Raw genomic sequence first — 19,439 nt, 5'->3', positions numbered from 1 at the left:
CAAAGCAAGTTCGATATAATGCGGTCTCACCTATAACGAAGTGAGATTTTTTCATCTCCCGAGGACTGCGTTATATTGGGGTAGAGGTGTATCTGTATAGCAACTAGTAATACTAGAATGAAAAGAAAATGAGAATTAAGTATATCAGTAACTTTGTCTCTAAAATTGTCCTGAATTTTAATTAAAATTTTGCTTTTTTAATGAACAAAATTTGCTTTGAAACAAGCCTGAAATACGAGTAAAAAGTAAACCACTCAGGAAATAAAAGAAAAACTTCACAGAGCCCAATTCTGTACAGCAAATAACAAATCAGCGGTTATTTTAAAATATACAGCAAATAAAAAATAAATGAATTGCAAAACACACATTAATAATACCATTTTTCAAAACTGCACTGTTATTTTCAAAGTAAGTAATAAGGCTAATTTTTTTAAAGCACTGCCAGCTTTACAAAAAAAAAAAAAAAAAAAGCCAGGAAATCTCTTCAGGAACTGTTTTCACAAAAGGCATGTTTTATAAATATCTGTCCTTTATGTTACCAGTAAAATTATTTTTACCATACCTTTTATCTCTAGCATATATGTGACCCTGCATCTGCCAACTACATTCTTTAAAACCAAAAGCCATCTAAACAATTGTAAGATTCTGTAACAAGCACCAATGAAACAGGTATGCACAACAGAATTTGAAAACAGCTTGTAGCAACAATGATGGATTTAAGTTATTAACAGATCAAAAAAAGATGGATGGTGGTTTGCTTTTCTTAATCTACATCATCATCTAGATCTATTTAAAGATATGTGGTGCACTAAGAAACTTAGTTAAAGTTTTGATAAAATCAGTAGAATAATCTACCCTGTTATATTGAGTCTGTATCGATCAATAAAATCACTTGTACTAGGAAAGTACTGTTAAGTACTGACAATCCCAGCCATTAATATTATTTAACACTCTGTTTACAATCTTTAATGAGGACAATAAACATTTTCTCTCTTTACACTTACTATACCACTGCTTCTAGAGCTCTATATAGCTAGAGTGCAGTCTTGATTACTGAAGACTAAATGGGGGCTGCAGGAGGAAGACACTGACTAATTTTGGATAATTGAGGGAATTTTCAATGTGATTAATAGATATTGGGTGACACAATCTTTTTTCAGATAAGAGGGAGTTCCAGATAAAATAGCAGTTAAACTGTATTTCACAAGATTAAAGTTTTATATTCCCTACCCTTTTATAAAATTAGATCCACTTATCACATGCACTCACCTAGTATTAAAACAAAATCCCATTCATCTTGGCCTCAAAAGCTATGTCTACACAGCATCTGGGAGTGAGCCTCCCATCCTGGGTAGACAGACTCATGCTAGCTCGCCTTGAGCTAGCACACCAAAAATAGCAGTGTGAACATCGCAGCTTGGGTGACAGTTGGGCCCTTGAGTCCATCTGACCCTCTGGGTCTGAGCTTCAGTGGCTAGCCCAAATCTGTGGGTTATAATGTAAACCATTTGAATTTATGCAGTGGTCAGCATTTACAACCATCATCACACAGTGGCATATGAAATTCCACAGATTCCCTGTGTATTTAGAATAGGAAATAATGGTGGTAACTGTTTGGTATTTTGTTTTTTACAGAGGTGATCATTGTACACACCCGTCCCAATTTAGAGAAACACTTAGGTATACGTTTAATGTAACTGAAATGTGCCTAAAGTTACACTTGATCACATGCTTACGTGTTGCGAAAAATAGGGATGGTTTCCTGAACTGGGACCAGTATGGAGTATATGTCTCAGCACAGGAGGGAAAATGTAATGGATATGAACACTCAGAGTTAATACATGTGATATAAATTCTACCTCATGGAAATAGAAGAAAAGATTCTAATGGTTGAACATTTCTCTATTCATGTCCTTGTTACTATCTGATTCTGGAACTGTTACTAAGTCTATCCTATTTCTGATGCTTAAGATACTTTTTACTGGGTTGAATCAATAAACATACATCTTCCTTTTATTTTTTCCCCAATACTGTAATTTTACATCACTCCACAATACAGGTTGATAGGTTTTCCATCCCTATAGATATTGATGGGCAACTTTTAAAAAAATGTTTAAAGTATAATCAAGGTACAAATGGTTGAGTTGTCAAACTGTTCCAGTTACAGAGGCGGGTTTACGGACTGCTTCTGGTCCTATATGACTATGTAGAAGTACAACAACCCCACTCACTAAGTACCATCTCCATTCTACATATAAGGACATTCCAGTTTCTGTTCTGCCTTGGCAGAGACAAGGTTGACCTATACATGCTACTGTGAGTTGATCTCACAGATATTTTTTCCTCAACTATAGGCAGGGAATAGAAAAAAATGGGGGGGTGGGGGGAGGGAATACCCTATTTGTCACAGAGGACTTAATTCCTCGATTTTCAGGAATCTTCTGTTCCTTCAGCAATCAAGAAGACAATAAAGCAATATTTCAGCCACAAGCAGTAGCAAAATACTCATTCTTTATTCAGAAACAAAGCCTGAGGAAATGTACAGTGTAGAACAATTATGCGTTGGAAGAGATGCACAAGATGACTTTTCTACCACAGTGCACAGGCCAAACTTTGGTTTCGCTCAAACTGAATAGTATACTACAGGGCATTCCACTTTCTTCCCTGTCAGAAGACCCACAGCACTGACTTAAACGGCCAACAGCAACTAGATCTGCTAAGCAATGCAGGACCGATTAAATTCCTCAACAGGCAGAGTGTTGGAGAGCTCTTTCTCTTCACAATCAAATCTAGTGAGAGACAGAGTTAAGAAAAGAACTGAAATCAAAGCTTCCTTCTTCTCAGACTCAGAAGCTGAAAAGGGTGACTCTCTTCTTCATGGAATGACTCAAGGTATTAATATCTAAGTCTGAAATTCCTAATAAAACTGGTATTACAAGCTCTGAAAAATTCTAGTTCTTCCGAAGATTTTTAACAGAAGGTATGCAAACTTCCCAAAAATAAAGGTGGATCTCTGGGGTGCTGTCCTGAGCTTGAAAAGCTACTTGCATCAGCAAATCTTCCATTCCTGCACAAGGCTTGGGCAACTCAGCTTGGTGTGAGCAACCTTGGGTGACAATTAATTATGTCTAGAAAATGAGCTCTCTTACTGGTGGAATTCATTTTGACAAGCAAAAGAACATATACATTTGTTTATGATAAACCTAAACTTTTTTTAGAGTTAAAAATGCAAAAATTGTAAAAGCATTTTTCTGGACATTTTTGTACAGTTAATTCTTCTGCTTGAGACACTCTCTTCTTGAGAGACTTTTGGGGAAATTTCAGACAGAAAAAGAAAAAGGTCTGTAAAGGAGAAGGTTGCTTTATCTTCTCATGAACTAGAAGCTGCCCTTACTGTGTCATTCATAATGTCTTGTTATCTTGGCGAGATGATCTGTCAAGTTATAAGTAGGGCCCTACCAAATTCACAGCCATGAAAAACATGCCACGGACTGTGAAATCTGGTCTTTTGTGTGCTTTTACCCTATACTATACAGATTCATGGGGGAGACCAGCGTTTCTCAAACTGGGGGTTCTGACCCAAAAGGGAGCTGCAGGAGGGCCCTTACTTCTGCACTGCCTTCAGATCTGGGTGGCCGGATAGCAGCGGCTGGTGGCCAGTCGCCCAGCTCTGAAGACGGCACCCCGCCAACAGCAGCACAGACATAAGGGTGGCAATACCATACCATGCCAGCCTTACTTCTGCGCTGCTGCTGAAGGTGGCTCTGCCTTCAGAGCTGGGCTCCCAGCCAGTAGCCACTGCTTTCCAGCTGCCCAGCTCTGAAGGCAGCGCCACCGACAGCAGCAGCGCAGAAGTAAGAGTAGCAGTACCGCGACCCCCTGCTTCCTTTCTGGGTCAGGATCCCTACACTTACAACACAGTGAAATTTCTGATTTAAATAGCTGAAATCATTAAATATACAATTTTAAAAATCCTATGGCTGTGAATGGACCGTGAATTTGATAGGGCCCCAATTATAAGTTCCCCCTGAATTATTTTTAAAAACAGATTTCTTACATCAATTGATAACACTGGCATAAGAGAAAACATGTATAAATCCTTATAATTTTTTTCAAATAATGTTTTCAAATTTCCCAACAGAAAAATAAAGGGTCTAGGATTGGAAGACATTTGAGAAATAAATGTACAAAATGTCCTGAAAAACAGATTACCTAGTGATGCTGTTTTAGATGGATTCAGACTAAATTTACTATACAACACAAAAAGCAATCACAATTTTTTTACTTTAAAACTCAAATGTAAATGGATTTTTATACAAATCATCATACTTCTGAGAATCCACTAAGCTTCAGAAATAATCTTTTTTACAATTTTTGTGCTTGTAACTATAGAACAGATTTAGCTTGATCATAATCTAAAATCTTGTCAAAGCCTGGCTGGGATGATTTAGTTGGTGATTGGTCCTGCTTTGAGCAGGGGATTGGACTAGATGACCTCCTGAGGTCCCTTCCAACCCTGATATTCTATGATTCTATACTCTGTTGGAATCTGAAAAACTATATAAACTCTCAAAGAGTATTGAAATTTACGATCCCAAACAGTTACCAAAGAAGTCAAAATATCCCTCTAGCACATTTAATTAGGTTTTTTTATATTTTCACTTAGTTCAATCTTCTTCTTATACTTAAAAGACAGTGAAACAACTTTAGAATTCACCATCTCACATTAATATTGGTGCTACCAGAGACATTTTTAAATTTTCATTCACATGCAACAATATTTTCTATACATTTTATCCAAACAGCATTTATTTTTATTTCATCCTTAATATCCTGATGCAATGTTTGTTGGAACAACTCAAAAGAGCCATCAGTTGAAATCAAATTTGGCGCTGAATTTTCAAAAGGGTCTCCAGCCTCCCTTTTGCAGGTGCAATTTGCAAAGTGTGTATCTGCATTTTTCACCTGCAGTTTAATTGTTTCCCAAAAATGGGTTATATTCATGACAAAGAATGAAAAATAAACCTATCTGAAATAGGAAGGAGGGTAATTATTAAAATAATTTTAAAAAAAAATCAAACACTCATAAATTCATCCTCTGTTTACAGATCCTGACTCCTCCTGTAGGTCTTTTATGAAAGAAACTCTCTAAGACAGTGAACGGGGAAAAAACTGGATGCTTCAGAAATGCTTCAGCTGCAGAAATATTGGCATATGTTATCTCACACCTCTTTTGGTCTTTATAAATTGCAGAAAAGACTGTATGTTTATTCATATATCTTTTCAAGGGGAGACCCACATTCTGGAGAATATTGGGATGTAGCTCAAAAGTATTTGTCAGATTTCTAGACTGTTTACCTAGGTAGAAAACAATCTTGAGTCAACAGTTTTCATAAGATTCACACTTTGTTTTGAAGATTTGGATTCCTGAAACTTCTGAAATGTTGATTCTGTTGCCCAGGGTTAATTACCAAACCTTCAAATCCCAAGGGGTTTTGACTCCTAAAATCCATTTCCCCCAGTCTTTTCTCTAGGAGTCATGACTGTCCTCTTCATGGAAGCACGAGATCAAATTAAAGACTAGTAGGTCATTCTTAAACAGTATCAGTTCCTTCACCTCAATCAAAAGAGATGCATTACCTTTGAATACAACCTCTCCTGATAAAAATCTGCATAGCAGTACTAGCTCTTTATTCACTAAGGGCCATTGAGATTTTCTCCATTCTTCACAGTGTGAAAAAAGTCAGAGGCTTAGTGTAATTCTAGATTTTTAAATGGTCCAATTTCTTCACTGAATACAAGAAGTTCAAAATGACGTTCATCTAGGGCAGTGGTTCTCAACTGGGGTGGGGTGGGGGAGCGGTGAGGTTTCAGGGGGTTTGCCAAGCAGGGCCGGAATTTCACTTGCTGGGGCCCAGGGCATATAGCCGCAGCCCTACCGCATGGGGCTTAAGCCTGGGGCCTCAAGCCCTGCCACCCGGGCTGAAGCCATAGCCTAAGAAACTTAGCTTTGCTGGGCCCCCTGTGGAATGGGGCCCTGGACAACTGCCCTGCTTGCTACCCCGTAATACTGGCCCTGGCTTTTATATGCAGAAAAAGAGTTGTGGCACAGGTGAGCCGTGGAGTTTTTTTAGCATGCTGGGGGGGCCTCACAAGGAAAGTGGTTAAGAACTCCTGGTCTAGGGGAGAGAAAGGATGGATCAGACACTGAAATAGAGAAGGCATCAAAATGGGATTCAGGAGACTTGGGTTCAGTTCCCAGCTCTGCCCCATACTTCTTGTCTGACCTTGGATAACTAAAATGAGGCTAATAGTACTTCCCTTCCTCATGGGTTTTGCGTTGATACATTCACTGTTTGATTCATTCAGATGCTATAGTGATAGGGACCCATAAATGTACTCAAATAGAATGCCAGCACTTGTGTATTTTAACATGAAGTTTGTTTGCATAATTTAAGGTCACCTACATTACCTCAGCAACCAACCCACTTCACTGCACTTCCTTTCAGACATATCTCAGCTCTTGAATTTACTTAAAAAAAAAAAAAGTGTAATGGTGGTCAGAATTGTTATTCCTCAGCACAAGGACAAAGTAACTGCAGGTTAAGTAAAAGCAGATGCATTGACCCACGCACAGGGAGAATTTCAGAAGGTCTATCAGTGCTGCGTTACACTGGATTGTCGTCAGTTGCAAGAAGAGCTTTCTTCAGCTTGCGCACATGACAAGAAATGAGTCATTACTCAGATGTTCACCAGAGGCATGCAGCTTCTCCAATATCCCACTGCCTGACTAAATCCTCTTGCATCTGTGATTGGTGACTTTGTATTTTGATTCTGAACTACAGGTGCAAATCCACAGGCAACCTCTGCTAACTATGTCTGTTATCTTGTAGGGGCAGATATCAGCAAACGATGAGATTTCTTCTGTGCAAGGGAGTTAGAAAATATTTATGCTGTTGAATTTTAAAAGACAACCTACCGAAGGGCAAGCCTATAGGGAAGTAAAACTGGGATGACAGTAACATTTCACAAAAGGACCACTCCATAGCTGACCTCTCATTCCTTGTCCTCAAAGGAAACCTGCACAACTTCTTCAAAAGACGAGTCTGGGAGCTTAAATTCATACCTTTGCTAGACACTAAAAGTCATGATCTCAATAAAGACATTGGATTTATGGTTATTACAACAATCTGTAATCCACTAATTGTCCTTTTTTGTCCTATGAATGCAGAAGTATTAATGGGCACTTCACCTTAAATCGTCCCTTGGAAAATGTGTTAACTACCTGTGCTAAACAATCTGTTCCAGCTTGTATTTAGCTGTGACGCTCTGAGAACCTTTCCCAGACCTGAAGAAGAGTTCTGTGCAGCTTGAAAGCTTATCTCTTTCATCAACAGAAGTTGCTCAATAAAAGATATTCATAGATTCATAGATACTAAGGTCAGAAGGGACCATTATGATCATCTAGTCTGACCTCCTGCACAACACAGGCCACAGAATCTCAACCACCCACTCCTGAGAAAAACCTCACCTATGTCTGAGCTATTGAAGTCCTCAAATCGTGGTTTAAAGACTTCAAGGAGCAGAGAATCCTCCAGCAAGTGACCTGTGCCTCATGCTACAGAGGAAGGCGAAAAACCTCCAGGGCCTCTTCCAATCTGCCCTGGAGGAACTTCACCCACTTTGTCTCTCCAGTAACATCCAGCGTCATCTTACTGGGACATGGAATCACCTAATGTGCAATAGAGGGCAGATGGTTAAATCAGAGAAACTTCTCCATTATCAATTCATTAGAGATGAGGGTCACAAGAACTGCTCTTCTGAGAATGAATCATATGTTAGCTAATACTTATCAGGATTGACAACATGGCAGTAATTGCTTATATAAACAATCAGGTGGAATCCCTCATTGTAACCTATTATTGGAATCCCAACCAATTATCTATTGGGCAAACGAACCCTGGCATCAGTGAAGAGATTTATCTAGAAAGTGGCTTTCTAATCCAATATACAGTCCACCCTGGAGGGAGTGGAAACCTCTCAAGTGATCAGTATTTCTGCAGATATGCCATCAAAGGAGATTTCCATTTCTATACCTCTTTGGGGTAAAGGATAAATGACCAGTCACCGATTGCACAGTAGAGTCAAAGAAAAAAAAGTGGAAGCAACAGATGTATTCCTCATTCCCTAGACTAACAATTGGCGCTCTGGATTTCCATCCCTGCTTCTAATTCCTAGTGCTCTTAGGAAAGTAAAGGGGTTAAAACAAACCTTGATCCAATCTCACCAGTATAGGTCAGACATTCCTAGTAATATGTCAATGAGAAGTGAGAAGTGCAGTCAGGAAAGTAACTGAACTACTTTCCTCATGGATTGTATTTTCTAAATGGACAACCTACCCTAAATTCTCAATTACTGAAGGACAATCTTCACTCACTGATATATTTTGCTTTCCACAACCAAATCTCAGATCACTTATGAAAAGTTGTACAACCTGAATACTTGGTTGCTAATATCTAAACTATATTCTTAAATTTATTCACCTAAATTTGGGTTATTGCTGATTGTTTTTAAAAGTCATATGATACAAACTTTATATTTGTGAATAATCTAATCACTATACTCAGATGTACAGACACTCTTTTCTCAACCTATGTATTACATAATATTTTTAACATTAGCTTTAATAAAATTTTAAAATATGTTAAGCTTCCACCCTTTCTGCTCAGAATTAGAGACTTTCCGTATAAGGGACCCATGTGAAATTATATCTGACCTTTCCCCACCTTAAACCCCTTGATTATGAAATCTCCTTTTTATATATCTAACTGAGGGATAAACTGCCCTTCAACAGTATTTTCTGAGACAGTGTAGTCTAGCAATCAAGTGCGCGGACTCTGAGTTAGAGCTGTGTGAACTCTAGTCTCGGCTTTGTCACTGACTCCCATTTACGCGTTGTGTCTCAGTTTCCCCATTTATAAATAAGAACTAATAATTCCAACCTATCTCCTATCAATCAATCAGTGTGTGCACAGTATTGGCAATCCCATATAATGCTGTTTATTATTACCATTGAAACTACTGAATACATGTTGGTGCTTCTTAGCCAGTTGTTCCATAGTATTTTAAGTGAAAATTGTAACTTTCATTCTTGAACTTGTAAAATGTGGCAGTCATTTAAAACAAAACATACATCAACCTTTAGCACTTCCAGGCAGAAAATCAATCCATTATGAAAAGACAAAAAGCCTCTCACAGCTTTCAAAATCAAGAAACAAATAAGTAATCCAATGAATTTTCAACATACAATAAATAGGGATAAATATTAAAAGAAATGCAAACATTGGAATTGCATGATCTCTTAAAAACCTGTGCTAATTAACTATTTTTAAATTCTTCAGAAAAATACAAAAATATAAAAAAATGAGAACCTGGATTTTTAAAATTTATTCTGAAATAATGCAAGAAGCTGGGTTAATGAAGTAAAGGTGATGGGACATTTTTATCCACTGGAGTGGCAGCTGCAGCATTTTCCATCACTGTAAGAGAATTACACATAGTTTCTTTTGTTGCACAAAAGACAAAGAACAACATTCCATTTTCATGCAATTAAACATTGATTCAAATTTTACTATCTGGGGCCCTCATACTCGGTTATCTGAAGTATACAACAGAAAAAAAAATAAAGCAGCAACATAAGGCAATGACTGAAACAGGTCAATATTTGTTTGCAGTCTGCACGGTACAACACCATTTTGCCAACTTTGTGTGTTTTAAAGGTGCAACACATATATTGAGAAATTACTACATGAGAGCATAAAGACAATGGTTTGGCAGTAGCAACTGTGTAAACACTCAACCCCCTTATAAGGGCTTGAAAAAATTACTACTTTTTTTTACAACTGTATCATAATTCACTAACAATCTACTAGTATCAAAAAGATGCTGGCACTCTACAGCTACACATACAGCAGGTGTAAATTGTAACAGCCAAAGTATACAAACACTAAATCCCTGCTGTTACATTTATACAGATCTCCCTTCAACACTTTAGATTCATTCCGTTTGAAATTAAAGGCCAAGAACTTAAAAAAATGAATGCCTAAAGTTAACCACCTAAATAAGTGGCCCGACTGACATCTTTGGGAATGGCCATGTAGTCAGCACTTCTGAAAATCTGGCCATTTATTTAAATGCCTCAATATGCAATATGAATTTTACTAAAATTCAGCTTATATTTTTTAAAATCTTGTCTAAAATTTCTTTCCCCATCAGTGCACATCAAAATTACTGACAATAAAACCAAAGTTAATGATATAAGTAGGAATGTAAGTTAATTAACTCCTCCAGTAGGGGGTGATAGTGTCTTTGTAGTTTCTCAGCAATGAAATAATGGTAGTAATTTCACCTATATCGCACCCTATTCAAAAGTATACACTCCTAAATCAATCAAATCAGTCAATCTCAGGAATGATATTCTGCAACAGTTAATTTTAAGCAGATCACATTTTTATACATGAACAAATTCTAAGCGTCTCCTCAAAATAAAACTTACATAATAATTATAGTGTAATAATGTTACAACTGATTGTTGTATTATCTTTTTTCCACATTCATTATCAACAAAAAAGTTCAACTGGGTTCTACAAATATGAACATCTTCAAAAACAGAAGCTTGGTAAAAACAAAATAATCCATTAATGCAGGGGAAAACAAAAACTGGTTACTTAAACATATGCATAGGGAAAGGCTAAATAAATCAAGAGTATCAACAATGCTCCACTTCTCTTTGCCACTCCTGAGAACAGCAATTTATTAAAAAGAGTGTTCAAAGTAATCCCACAAATTTTGTATACACACAAACTCCCAAGAAATTTACCTAAATTCCTTAGCTACTTCTGATACCACAAATATGGTGAAGAGTAAGAAGAAAGACAGAGGGAAGTGTTTGCGCAGAACAATAAAAAAAATGTTAAATTAGGAAATAGTCTTCTTACAATGAAATGTCTATTCTCTTTTAAAAATAATCTGAAACAGAACATAATATTTCCCCAAAGTTCTATGTGCAGCCACCCATTCATTTTTACTACATGGATGCCCACGCCTGAAAACCATCCCCTAGTTTTTGAATTAGTTTAAGATTAAATCAAAACAAACAATTTAAAGTGTATTTTCCTCCTCAGTTCCAAAATTCTTCCCTTTTGGAGATACTCTGAAATTAAAGTATGATTTTTTTCCTTCCCAGCTTCCAACCTTCCCTGAAATCTGGGAGAAATTTCAACAATCATAGGCACTCTCCATTTTCTAAGTAGTGAGTGCTTCAAGTGGTATGTGGTTGCAGTAGGAATTCCCACAATTAATGAATGTCTAGGTAAAGACTCATTAAGAACCTAAGCCACAAATGATCACTACTTATGTAATGCATTTTTCCCCTTTTGCCAGCTTAAACAGCTCCCCTAATGGTCAGCACTAACTTATTACAGTGTAGCTATTGACAGTGGGTGAAATCCTGGCCCCATAGAAGACAGCGGGAGTTCTGCCATTGACATCAATGGAGCCAGGATTTCACCTAATGGATTCAACTATCTAGTATTTTAAAACACTTCAGTGCTACACCAGTGTTCAGGTCAACTCTGAAAACAAGCTCTTGATCCAGACATGCAAGTGAATGAGGAGAGACACAGGAATGTATTTTAAGCTGCAGACCAAAACTTTATTAAACATAACATCAGAGAGGGGTGCTATCAGCCCAATCTTCCCATAGCAGGCATTTAAGTGAGGGCAGTGGAGGGCTTACAGGGGACCTATCATTAGCCCATAACTCAGGGTGGACTCCCCATTGCCTATCTCTAGCAAGCTGAAGCCTATCCTCTTTCCCCCTGCAAGAGGACAGAAAGTACAAAGAGGGGCCACAGTCTGCAAAGAATTCAAGTCTACCATTTTCCTCTGGGCCCAAACTCCACCAATGAAATCCAAGTCTCTTCTTTCTGGGTATATTTTAAAATGCTCCAGTGCTACACCAGCATCTAGGGCAGCTCTAAAAATGAGCGCTGCTTCTTCTCACAGACACACACACACACAGAGCTGACAGGGAGCTTACCTGTAAGTATATTTCCAAGCCTTGTCGCCGCTGCTCCAGGACCTTAGGGACCCAGTTCCTCACGTGCTTGGAAGGTATTTCCGGCGTTCTAATAAACCTTTTGAGCTGCAAACAAAACGAAAAATAAAAATATATCCCCTCTTTACAGTAAAAACATTTCTGCTATAAGTCAGTCAGAACACGGGGAGAAAAGGTAGCCATTTAGAAAAATCAGTAACTGCAGTGAATTTATTTACTAAACACCTCATTGAGGAATAATGAACTGACTTTACTATCCCTCTTCAAATCTACAAGTCACAGATAAAAGTTATTTCAGCTTAGCTGACCTTTTGGCAATGAGGAATCCAACTGATAATGCCGTTTGATCCAAAGATTTAAAGCAAAACTGCAGCAGCTGGATGGCTCTAATACTTGAAGACCTGGACACCAACTCAAGCCAGGGACTAAACACAACAACATGACAGTTAGCTGAATATTGCTCACTGGACAATCCAATCTACACACCAACAAATATTTTAACACAGCTTTTCTTTGAAGTGTATGCTGCCTCATTTAGGGCCTGATCCTGCAAGATACTGGGTACTCTCAAGCTCCCATTAACTTCATCAGTTTACAAGGGTGGGTCCCCCGGAGAGTGACAAAAGAGCAGTAAAACCTATGAATCTGGCTGGCTGAGCTACTGAACTACTATTGAATCCTTGTGAATCAGGCTGAGAATGACTGGGTAGGAAAGATGGTCTAATCTCTAGTGGACAGGGGCACTAGACTGGCACTCTAATGATCTGGATTCAATTCCTGTGTGACTTTGGGTAAGTCACTTAATCTGCCCCATACCTCAGTTCCCCATCTGTAAAATGGGAATAGTACTTGGCAGGGATGCTAGGCACTCGGATACTACCTTGATAAATATTATATAAGTAAGCAGATAGACGGACTGCAATTGAAACAACTTCCCGATTCAACATACAGGCATTTGGGGAAAGGTGGTGGAAAACAAGCCTCTTACTAGCTACTGGCTTTTCCAGAAAGCAGGCACCCTGAGAGATGAAGGGAAAAACTGTAATAGTAAAATGAGCATAATTCTGTAATAATGTATACATAGCACTAGCAAAACTCTGCTACAGAATCTATCCCTACGTAAGTTTCTATTGTCATTCCTGTGACGATTTTATGCAGTATAGCTCACAAATATTTTTAAAAAAATAATTTATACCTAATAATACTTCTTCCACAGAAGATAAAAATTATCCTCATTCCAAAAACAACTAAACTTTTTTTTTCAGTACTAAAAGGCAAAACAATAACTAGAATGGATTCCACTGAATTTTAATGGAAGGTGACACTAGACATTTTTTCAGCTGCATATTGCCTCTGAGTAAATGTGAAGAGAGAAACACAAGGGCAGAAACTCAAAATTGACTTTGACATGTACGCCCATGGGGGTTTGAGAATTTACATTTCATCTCTGAGCTTGCCGAGATGTTACTATAGCAAAATGCAGTGCCAACATATCACTGTCTCTAAGATCATAAGTTATGAAGGTCCAATAAGAAAACCTCAGTTGTTCTAGAAACATTTTGCAACTTGCTTATTTTTCAAATATACTAAATCACAATCAAATGTGTCCAAGGTCAAGCAGAAAAAAACCACCAAACACCTCTACTTACTGATCTTAAAATCATAGTATAAAAACCCAATTTTTTCTTTAAATTTGTCAAGAGTGTTGAAGAAGCTAACATCACAACTGTTGGGGTCTATGACAGCTCTTGTTGGTGAGTAATGAATTGCTTTAGATGAAGAGAGACAAACCTGAAACAGTACAAGTTTCCAGTAGGGCTTAGCTGCTTACAAGATAAAAAATACTCTACAGATGACACTTCAACTGATGATTAACAATCCTTCTTGCTCTGTGGCCCTGTTACACAACCCATCCAATCAACAAAGACAGATGAAAGGTGCAAGTATATGCAGTGTATGTATGTGCATTTATTATATCTGTATACAGAGAGACAAAATATAAATCATAACACACATATTTCAATATATATTATCCTTATAATAATATGTAAATGTACTACACACATATATGTTTGTATGTTAATGAAATAGTTCCTGAGATTGTTGGATACTGTCTGAAGCCAACCATATAAATAAAAGAACTATTTACCCGAGGGTAATTTCTTTTTAATGCCGTCACTGACCTCAGGGTCATTTAATAGTCCTTTTATTATATGAGCTGTTGCCTGAACCATGAAAGATGGGTCAAATTTAAAAGTATGGAATCATTTCCCAAAATGATGTGTCAAGACTATTTTCGTCTATTTTAAATTATTAAAAAATAACTTTGTAGATAATTTTGCCAAATGTAAATTTTCGTATTTTTATGGACTCCAGTTTAGGAATGGTAATCACATCTACTCCTTACATTTTTTTTGTACTGAGAAAAGCAAGTGAATATTTTAAAGATTTTATAATATGTTTTTATAATATATGTTTCATAATTTTATTTTATAATTGCATATATTTTTATATTTTATATTTATATTAATATATGTTTACGTATAAAAATAAAGCATTTCAATCCCTCTGCAGATTGACTAGGTGAAAATAATTAAGATTCTAAACAGAAACAAATACCATACTGCATTTACAGGTGTGTAAACCTGCAAAGTCTAGTTTGTCACTTACACCAGTGGCGTATTAACGCCTAGGCCAACAAGGCCCAGGCCTAGGGTGGCAAATTTGCAGAGGCGGCAAATTTACAACAGCATCCAGAGGCTGCTTCCCCCAGTGCCGGTTCGCGCCCTCTACCCCCAGCCCCGCTCCAACTCCACCCCTTCCCCGCCCCCATTCCCCATCCCGCCCTGCCCCTATTGGTCCCCTTCCCCAAATCCCCGCCCCGGCCCCACCTCCTCTCCTGAGCGCGTCGCATTCCCCCTTCTTCCCCCCTCCTTTGCGAAGCTGTTTCGCACAAAAGCACCGGCAGGGAGAAGCAGGACCCGGCGGCACGCTCAGGGGAGGAGGCGGAGTCGGAGTGGAGGTGAACTGATGCGGGGGGGGGCCGGGAGCAGTGGGGCGGGACCTAGAGGTGGCAAAATCATTAATCCACCACTGACTTACACAGAGGCCAAATCTACTCTGTGCAAAGCCAGCCAGATGTGTGAAAAGCCAGCAATAATAAACACCTGCCTGTGGGAACAGAGAGCTTGTGTAAATGAGCACATGTTCTCCACCAGATTTTAGGTCTTCTCTCTTTCTTACTTGGCAACACAGGAAGCAGGATTTATCAGCTCCTTTATGCAGCTGGAATGTCGGAAGAGGGGGACACAGACAGGAGGGTAATCAAGCCACATATCTTGAGAACTTTTTTATTTATTTTGTTTTTAAACATGGACATTCATTACTGTTTTGAGTAAGGAATCTCCTATTCCAACTTGGAACTGGAGTCCTTCCTTCACACATTGCTGGTATGGTCTAGTTTCATCAATATCTCCTCTTGCCTTTTCTTGTCACCCACAACAAGGGAAAGAAGTAGGGTTGCCTATTTTCTAATCACACAAAACCAAACCCTTGCCTTTCCCCCTGCCCTGCTCCCATCCCGAGTCACTGGGGGGGACTTTGGGTGCGGGAGGGGGGTTCAGGGTGTGGACTCCAGCCAGGCGGTGCTTACCTCAGGTGGCTCCCGGAAGCAGCCAGCATGTCCAGCTTCCAGGCAGCAGTGCGGCCAGGGGGCTCTGCGTGCAGCCTACGCCCACAGGCACTGCCTCCGCAGCTCCAATTGGCCATGCAGAGCCTCCGTGGCCGACCCAGCACCTGGGAGCCGGACGTACTGGCCGCTTTTGGGAGCCATTCAGAGCCAGGGCACACAGGAAGCCTGTCTTAGCCCTGCTCTGCCACCAACCAGACTTTTAGTGGCCTGGTCAGCAGTGCTGACCAGAGCCACAAGGGTCCCTTTTCGACCAGGCGTTCCAGTCAAAAATCAGATGCCTGGCAACCCTAGGAAAGAGGGAAGCAGAAAATCATCATTCCTGATAGGCCTCCTTACTTCCACTTGGCTCATCTCCTTTGGGGAAAAGTCCATCTAAGCCAGGGCTTTGGGCTATGTGACACCTTTAAAAGACACCTTCACAGAAGTCTTGTTTTCACAAATCTCAGATACTGAAGTTCATACCATACCTTAAAGATTCTAGATATGTAATGATTTTTACAAAGGAAAGAGGGAAAAACTGGACTATAGAATAATTGATTCACACACTGAAAACATGGACACTATTATACAAAGAAAACCATATGACAACAAGTTTGTTTACATTACAGTGAAATACAGGTCTAATCAAGTGGAGTTACTTTAAAAAAATTCCCTTTACAGCAAAAATCGACTGCAAATGGTATAATGCGACAACAGGCTCTGCCCTGAGGGAACTGCAAAACCTGTAGGTATGGGAGTTTGTTTTCAGCCTGCCTTTATGGCTTTATCTTTACAAGTTGTTAACTTTAATATGGGACAGCTGTCAAGAGAAGAAATTTCAGTTTTGCTTTAAATGATCTTTATGATGTTATTTAAAAATAAAGCTATTTGTAGTAATTATTCAGGTTAAGGTTATCAAAAATCTCCAAGAGGAGTGAGGACATTTTGTTATTTATGGAAAGTAGGGAAACAGGGAGGCAGATATTTAAGAAGAGTAGAATCCACAGAATCTGTATTGACTGAGCTTTCTCTGCCAAAGGGTTCATGGTCTGTTGGTGTCAGTATAGAAAAGGCAAATGCACTCATTTAGTACACCAATTCGAGACACCAATATTCCTCTATTATGAACAGAAGAGAAAAAACTAGTTGAGAAACCAGCTAGTGCGTTATTGCCAAAGGAGATCAAGATTTCCACCAAGGTTTTTGGAAAAGTGGTGGAGGAAGGAGAACTTGCTATAAAAAGTATGTTGTGTGCTTCACCTCTGTAAAGGAAATGAATACAGAAACAAGGCTGCTGCCCTGAAGACCTCACAGTACAATCTAAACAGGCAATGAGCACACCAGGGATAGGAAAAGCAAGTAATTGTTAGCAGTGAAGTCTAGAACATGTCTTATTATAGTTTCTGGTTTGGAGGTTTATTTCTTTTGCTAGCACTTCTGGGGAGTGACAAAAGGACGATCATTTACAGACGTCCTGGAAGTAGTGTGTTTTAAGGAAGACTATGAAGGAAAAGAGGGTAGAGGCACAGCATGCCAAATCCAGGCATAGGGGGAAATGTGAAAGAAAGCAGTTGAGAACAGAACACAGACATAAATGCTGCAGTTATTCCTAAGTTTTGAGCAGAGCAAAGAGGGCAATGGGTAAGTGAAAAGATGTTAAAAACAGAGAAGTAGGGAGGAACTAAATTGTGCAGGGAATAAATGGGCAACTACAGAAGTTACATTGAAGTTAGATAACCAGAACTGGAGGACAGTTATGACTATATTTAGCAGAGTACTCCTTACACTTCAACAGCTTGATTCTGCCACCATTACCCACACTGAGCAGTACCTTACTAACTACCTGATCCTGAAACACATTACTCACAAATGTAAGGCATGGGACCACTCCAGTGTGTGTAAAGTTAAGCTTTTGAATATATATAGATTTTTTGCAGGACTGGAGCCTCAGTGAGTAGTGTGATTGATTTTGATAGGTATAATCAGCATGAGCACAAGAGGAAAAATAGGCCCCAAATGAATATGGGAGATAAATATGGATTGAAAAGAAAATGTAACTGAAAAATTTTAAATGGCAGCTAGTTGCACAATGAGGCTATCTACCAAGGAGAAAAAAGTTAAGAAATGCATGCACATAGTAACTACTGTGCAAAATCTACACAACAAATCATATTCTTATTCCTATAGGACTCTCTAGTAAACAGGAGCTCAGCAGGCGCATTCCACTTTTCTGTCACCTTCAGTGAACTGCTTCTTTTCCAGACTTCTTGTTTCAGAAGAAACTTATGGAATAAGACGTTTGCCTTTCAGAACAGAAATTTTAAATAGAAGCATCCAGCTCCAACTATTGGATGGGGGACAATCACATTCTCCTTTAACACCCTTCTAAGCAACTCAAAAAGAGTAATGGATTTCAAGTTGGGAAATTAGTGAGTAAAATGTATTATCTCATACATATAAATGAGATGACTATTCTTAGCCTTTGGAAAAAAACAAACTTAGTATCCATTTAGTATTGGATAAATTCAATACTGCAACAAGTGCAGTGGAAGGACTATGATACAGTAGGCCTTTTTCTTCTCTAACTTGGTGGGTACATATAAGCCACATGTTCAACTCAACGTACAGGAGTTTGGCCACCCAACTCTCTAGCGTTAACAAATAGCATGCTTGACTAGATACAAATGATCTCCTCCAAAAGATTCCTTTTCTACAGAAATATGCATTATTTCATGCTTTTACAAGAATAAATCTACCGACATAAGATTCTACTGATGTTTAACAACAACATGGCAGTACAAAAGAACCAAAAAGAAAGGAAAGCATGAATAATCTGAGAAACCTCCCTCTCCCTTAACAAAACATTTGGAATATACTGACATCTCTTTTATGAGAGATGATGTGAAATGCACATAGTTAAGATAGGACATTACCAGTGACACTGTCATAAAAATAAAGGGAAGGGTAACCACCTTTCTGTATACAGTGCTATAAAATCCCTCCTGGCCAGAGGCAAAGTCCTTCTACCTGTAAAGGGTTAAGAAGCTCAGGTAACCTGGCTGGCACCTGACCCAAAATGACCAAGGAGGGGACAAGATACTTTCAAATCTGGAGGGGGGAAAAGGCTTTTGTCTGTCTGTGTGATACCTTTGCCAGGAACAGATCAAGAATGCAAGCCCTCCAACTCCTGTAAAGTTAGTAAGTAATCTAGCTAGAAAATGCATTAGATTTTCTTTGGTTTGGCTTGTGAAATTCGCTGTGCTGGAGGAAATGTGTATTCCTGTTTTTGTGTCTTTTTGTAACTTAAGGTTTTGCCTAGAGGGATTCTCTATGTTTTGAATCTGACTGCCTGTAAGATTATCTTCCATTCTGATCTTACAGAGTTGTTCTCTTATCTTTTTTTTGTTCTTCTAATAAAGTTCTGTTTTTTTAAAGAATCTGATTGGGTTTTTTGGGTCTTAAAAATCCAAGGCTGGTTTGTACTCATCTTGTTTATTCTCAAGCCTCCCCAGGAAAGGGGGTGTAAGGGCTTGGGGGGATATTTTGGGGAAATAGGAACTCCAAGTGGTCCTTTCCCTATTCTTTGTCTAAATCACTTGGTGGTGGCAGCATACTGCTCAAGGACAAGGCGAAATTTGTGCCTTGGGAAAG

At 38.7% G+C, this 19,439-nt stretch overlaps 1 protein-coding gene across 1 annotated transcript in view; it reads right to left on the bottom strand.

Moving 5' to 3' along the window:
- SNX24 (sorting nexin 24) overlaps positions 1 to 19,439 on the bottom strand; it is a 139,091-nt gene that overhangs the window by 37,601 nt on the left and 82,051 nt on the right. The window contains exon 3 of the mRNA XM_037901620.2: positions 12,101 to 12,205. Within this exon, the coding sequence (XP_037757548.1) occupies positions 12,101 to 12,205 (105 nt within the window). The remainder of the gene's footprint in view (positions 1 to 12,100; positions 12,206 to 19,439) is intronic.

This window comes from Chelonia mydas, chromosome 5 (genome assembly GCF_015237465.2).
Source record: "Chelonia mydas isolate rCheMyd1 chromosome 5, rCheMyd1.pri.v2, whole genome shotgun sequence".
NCBI classification, from domain to species: domain Eukaryota; kingdom Metazoa; phylum Chordata; order Testudines; family Cheloniidae; genus Chelonia; species Chelonia mydas.
The sequence above is the reverse complement of the archived record's forward strand: the minus strand, read 5'-3'. Positions and strand labels throughout refer to the sequence as shown.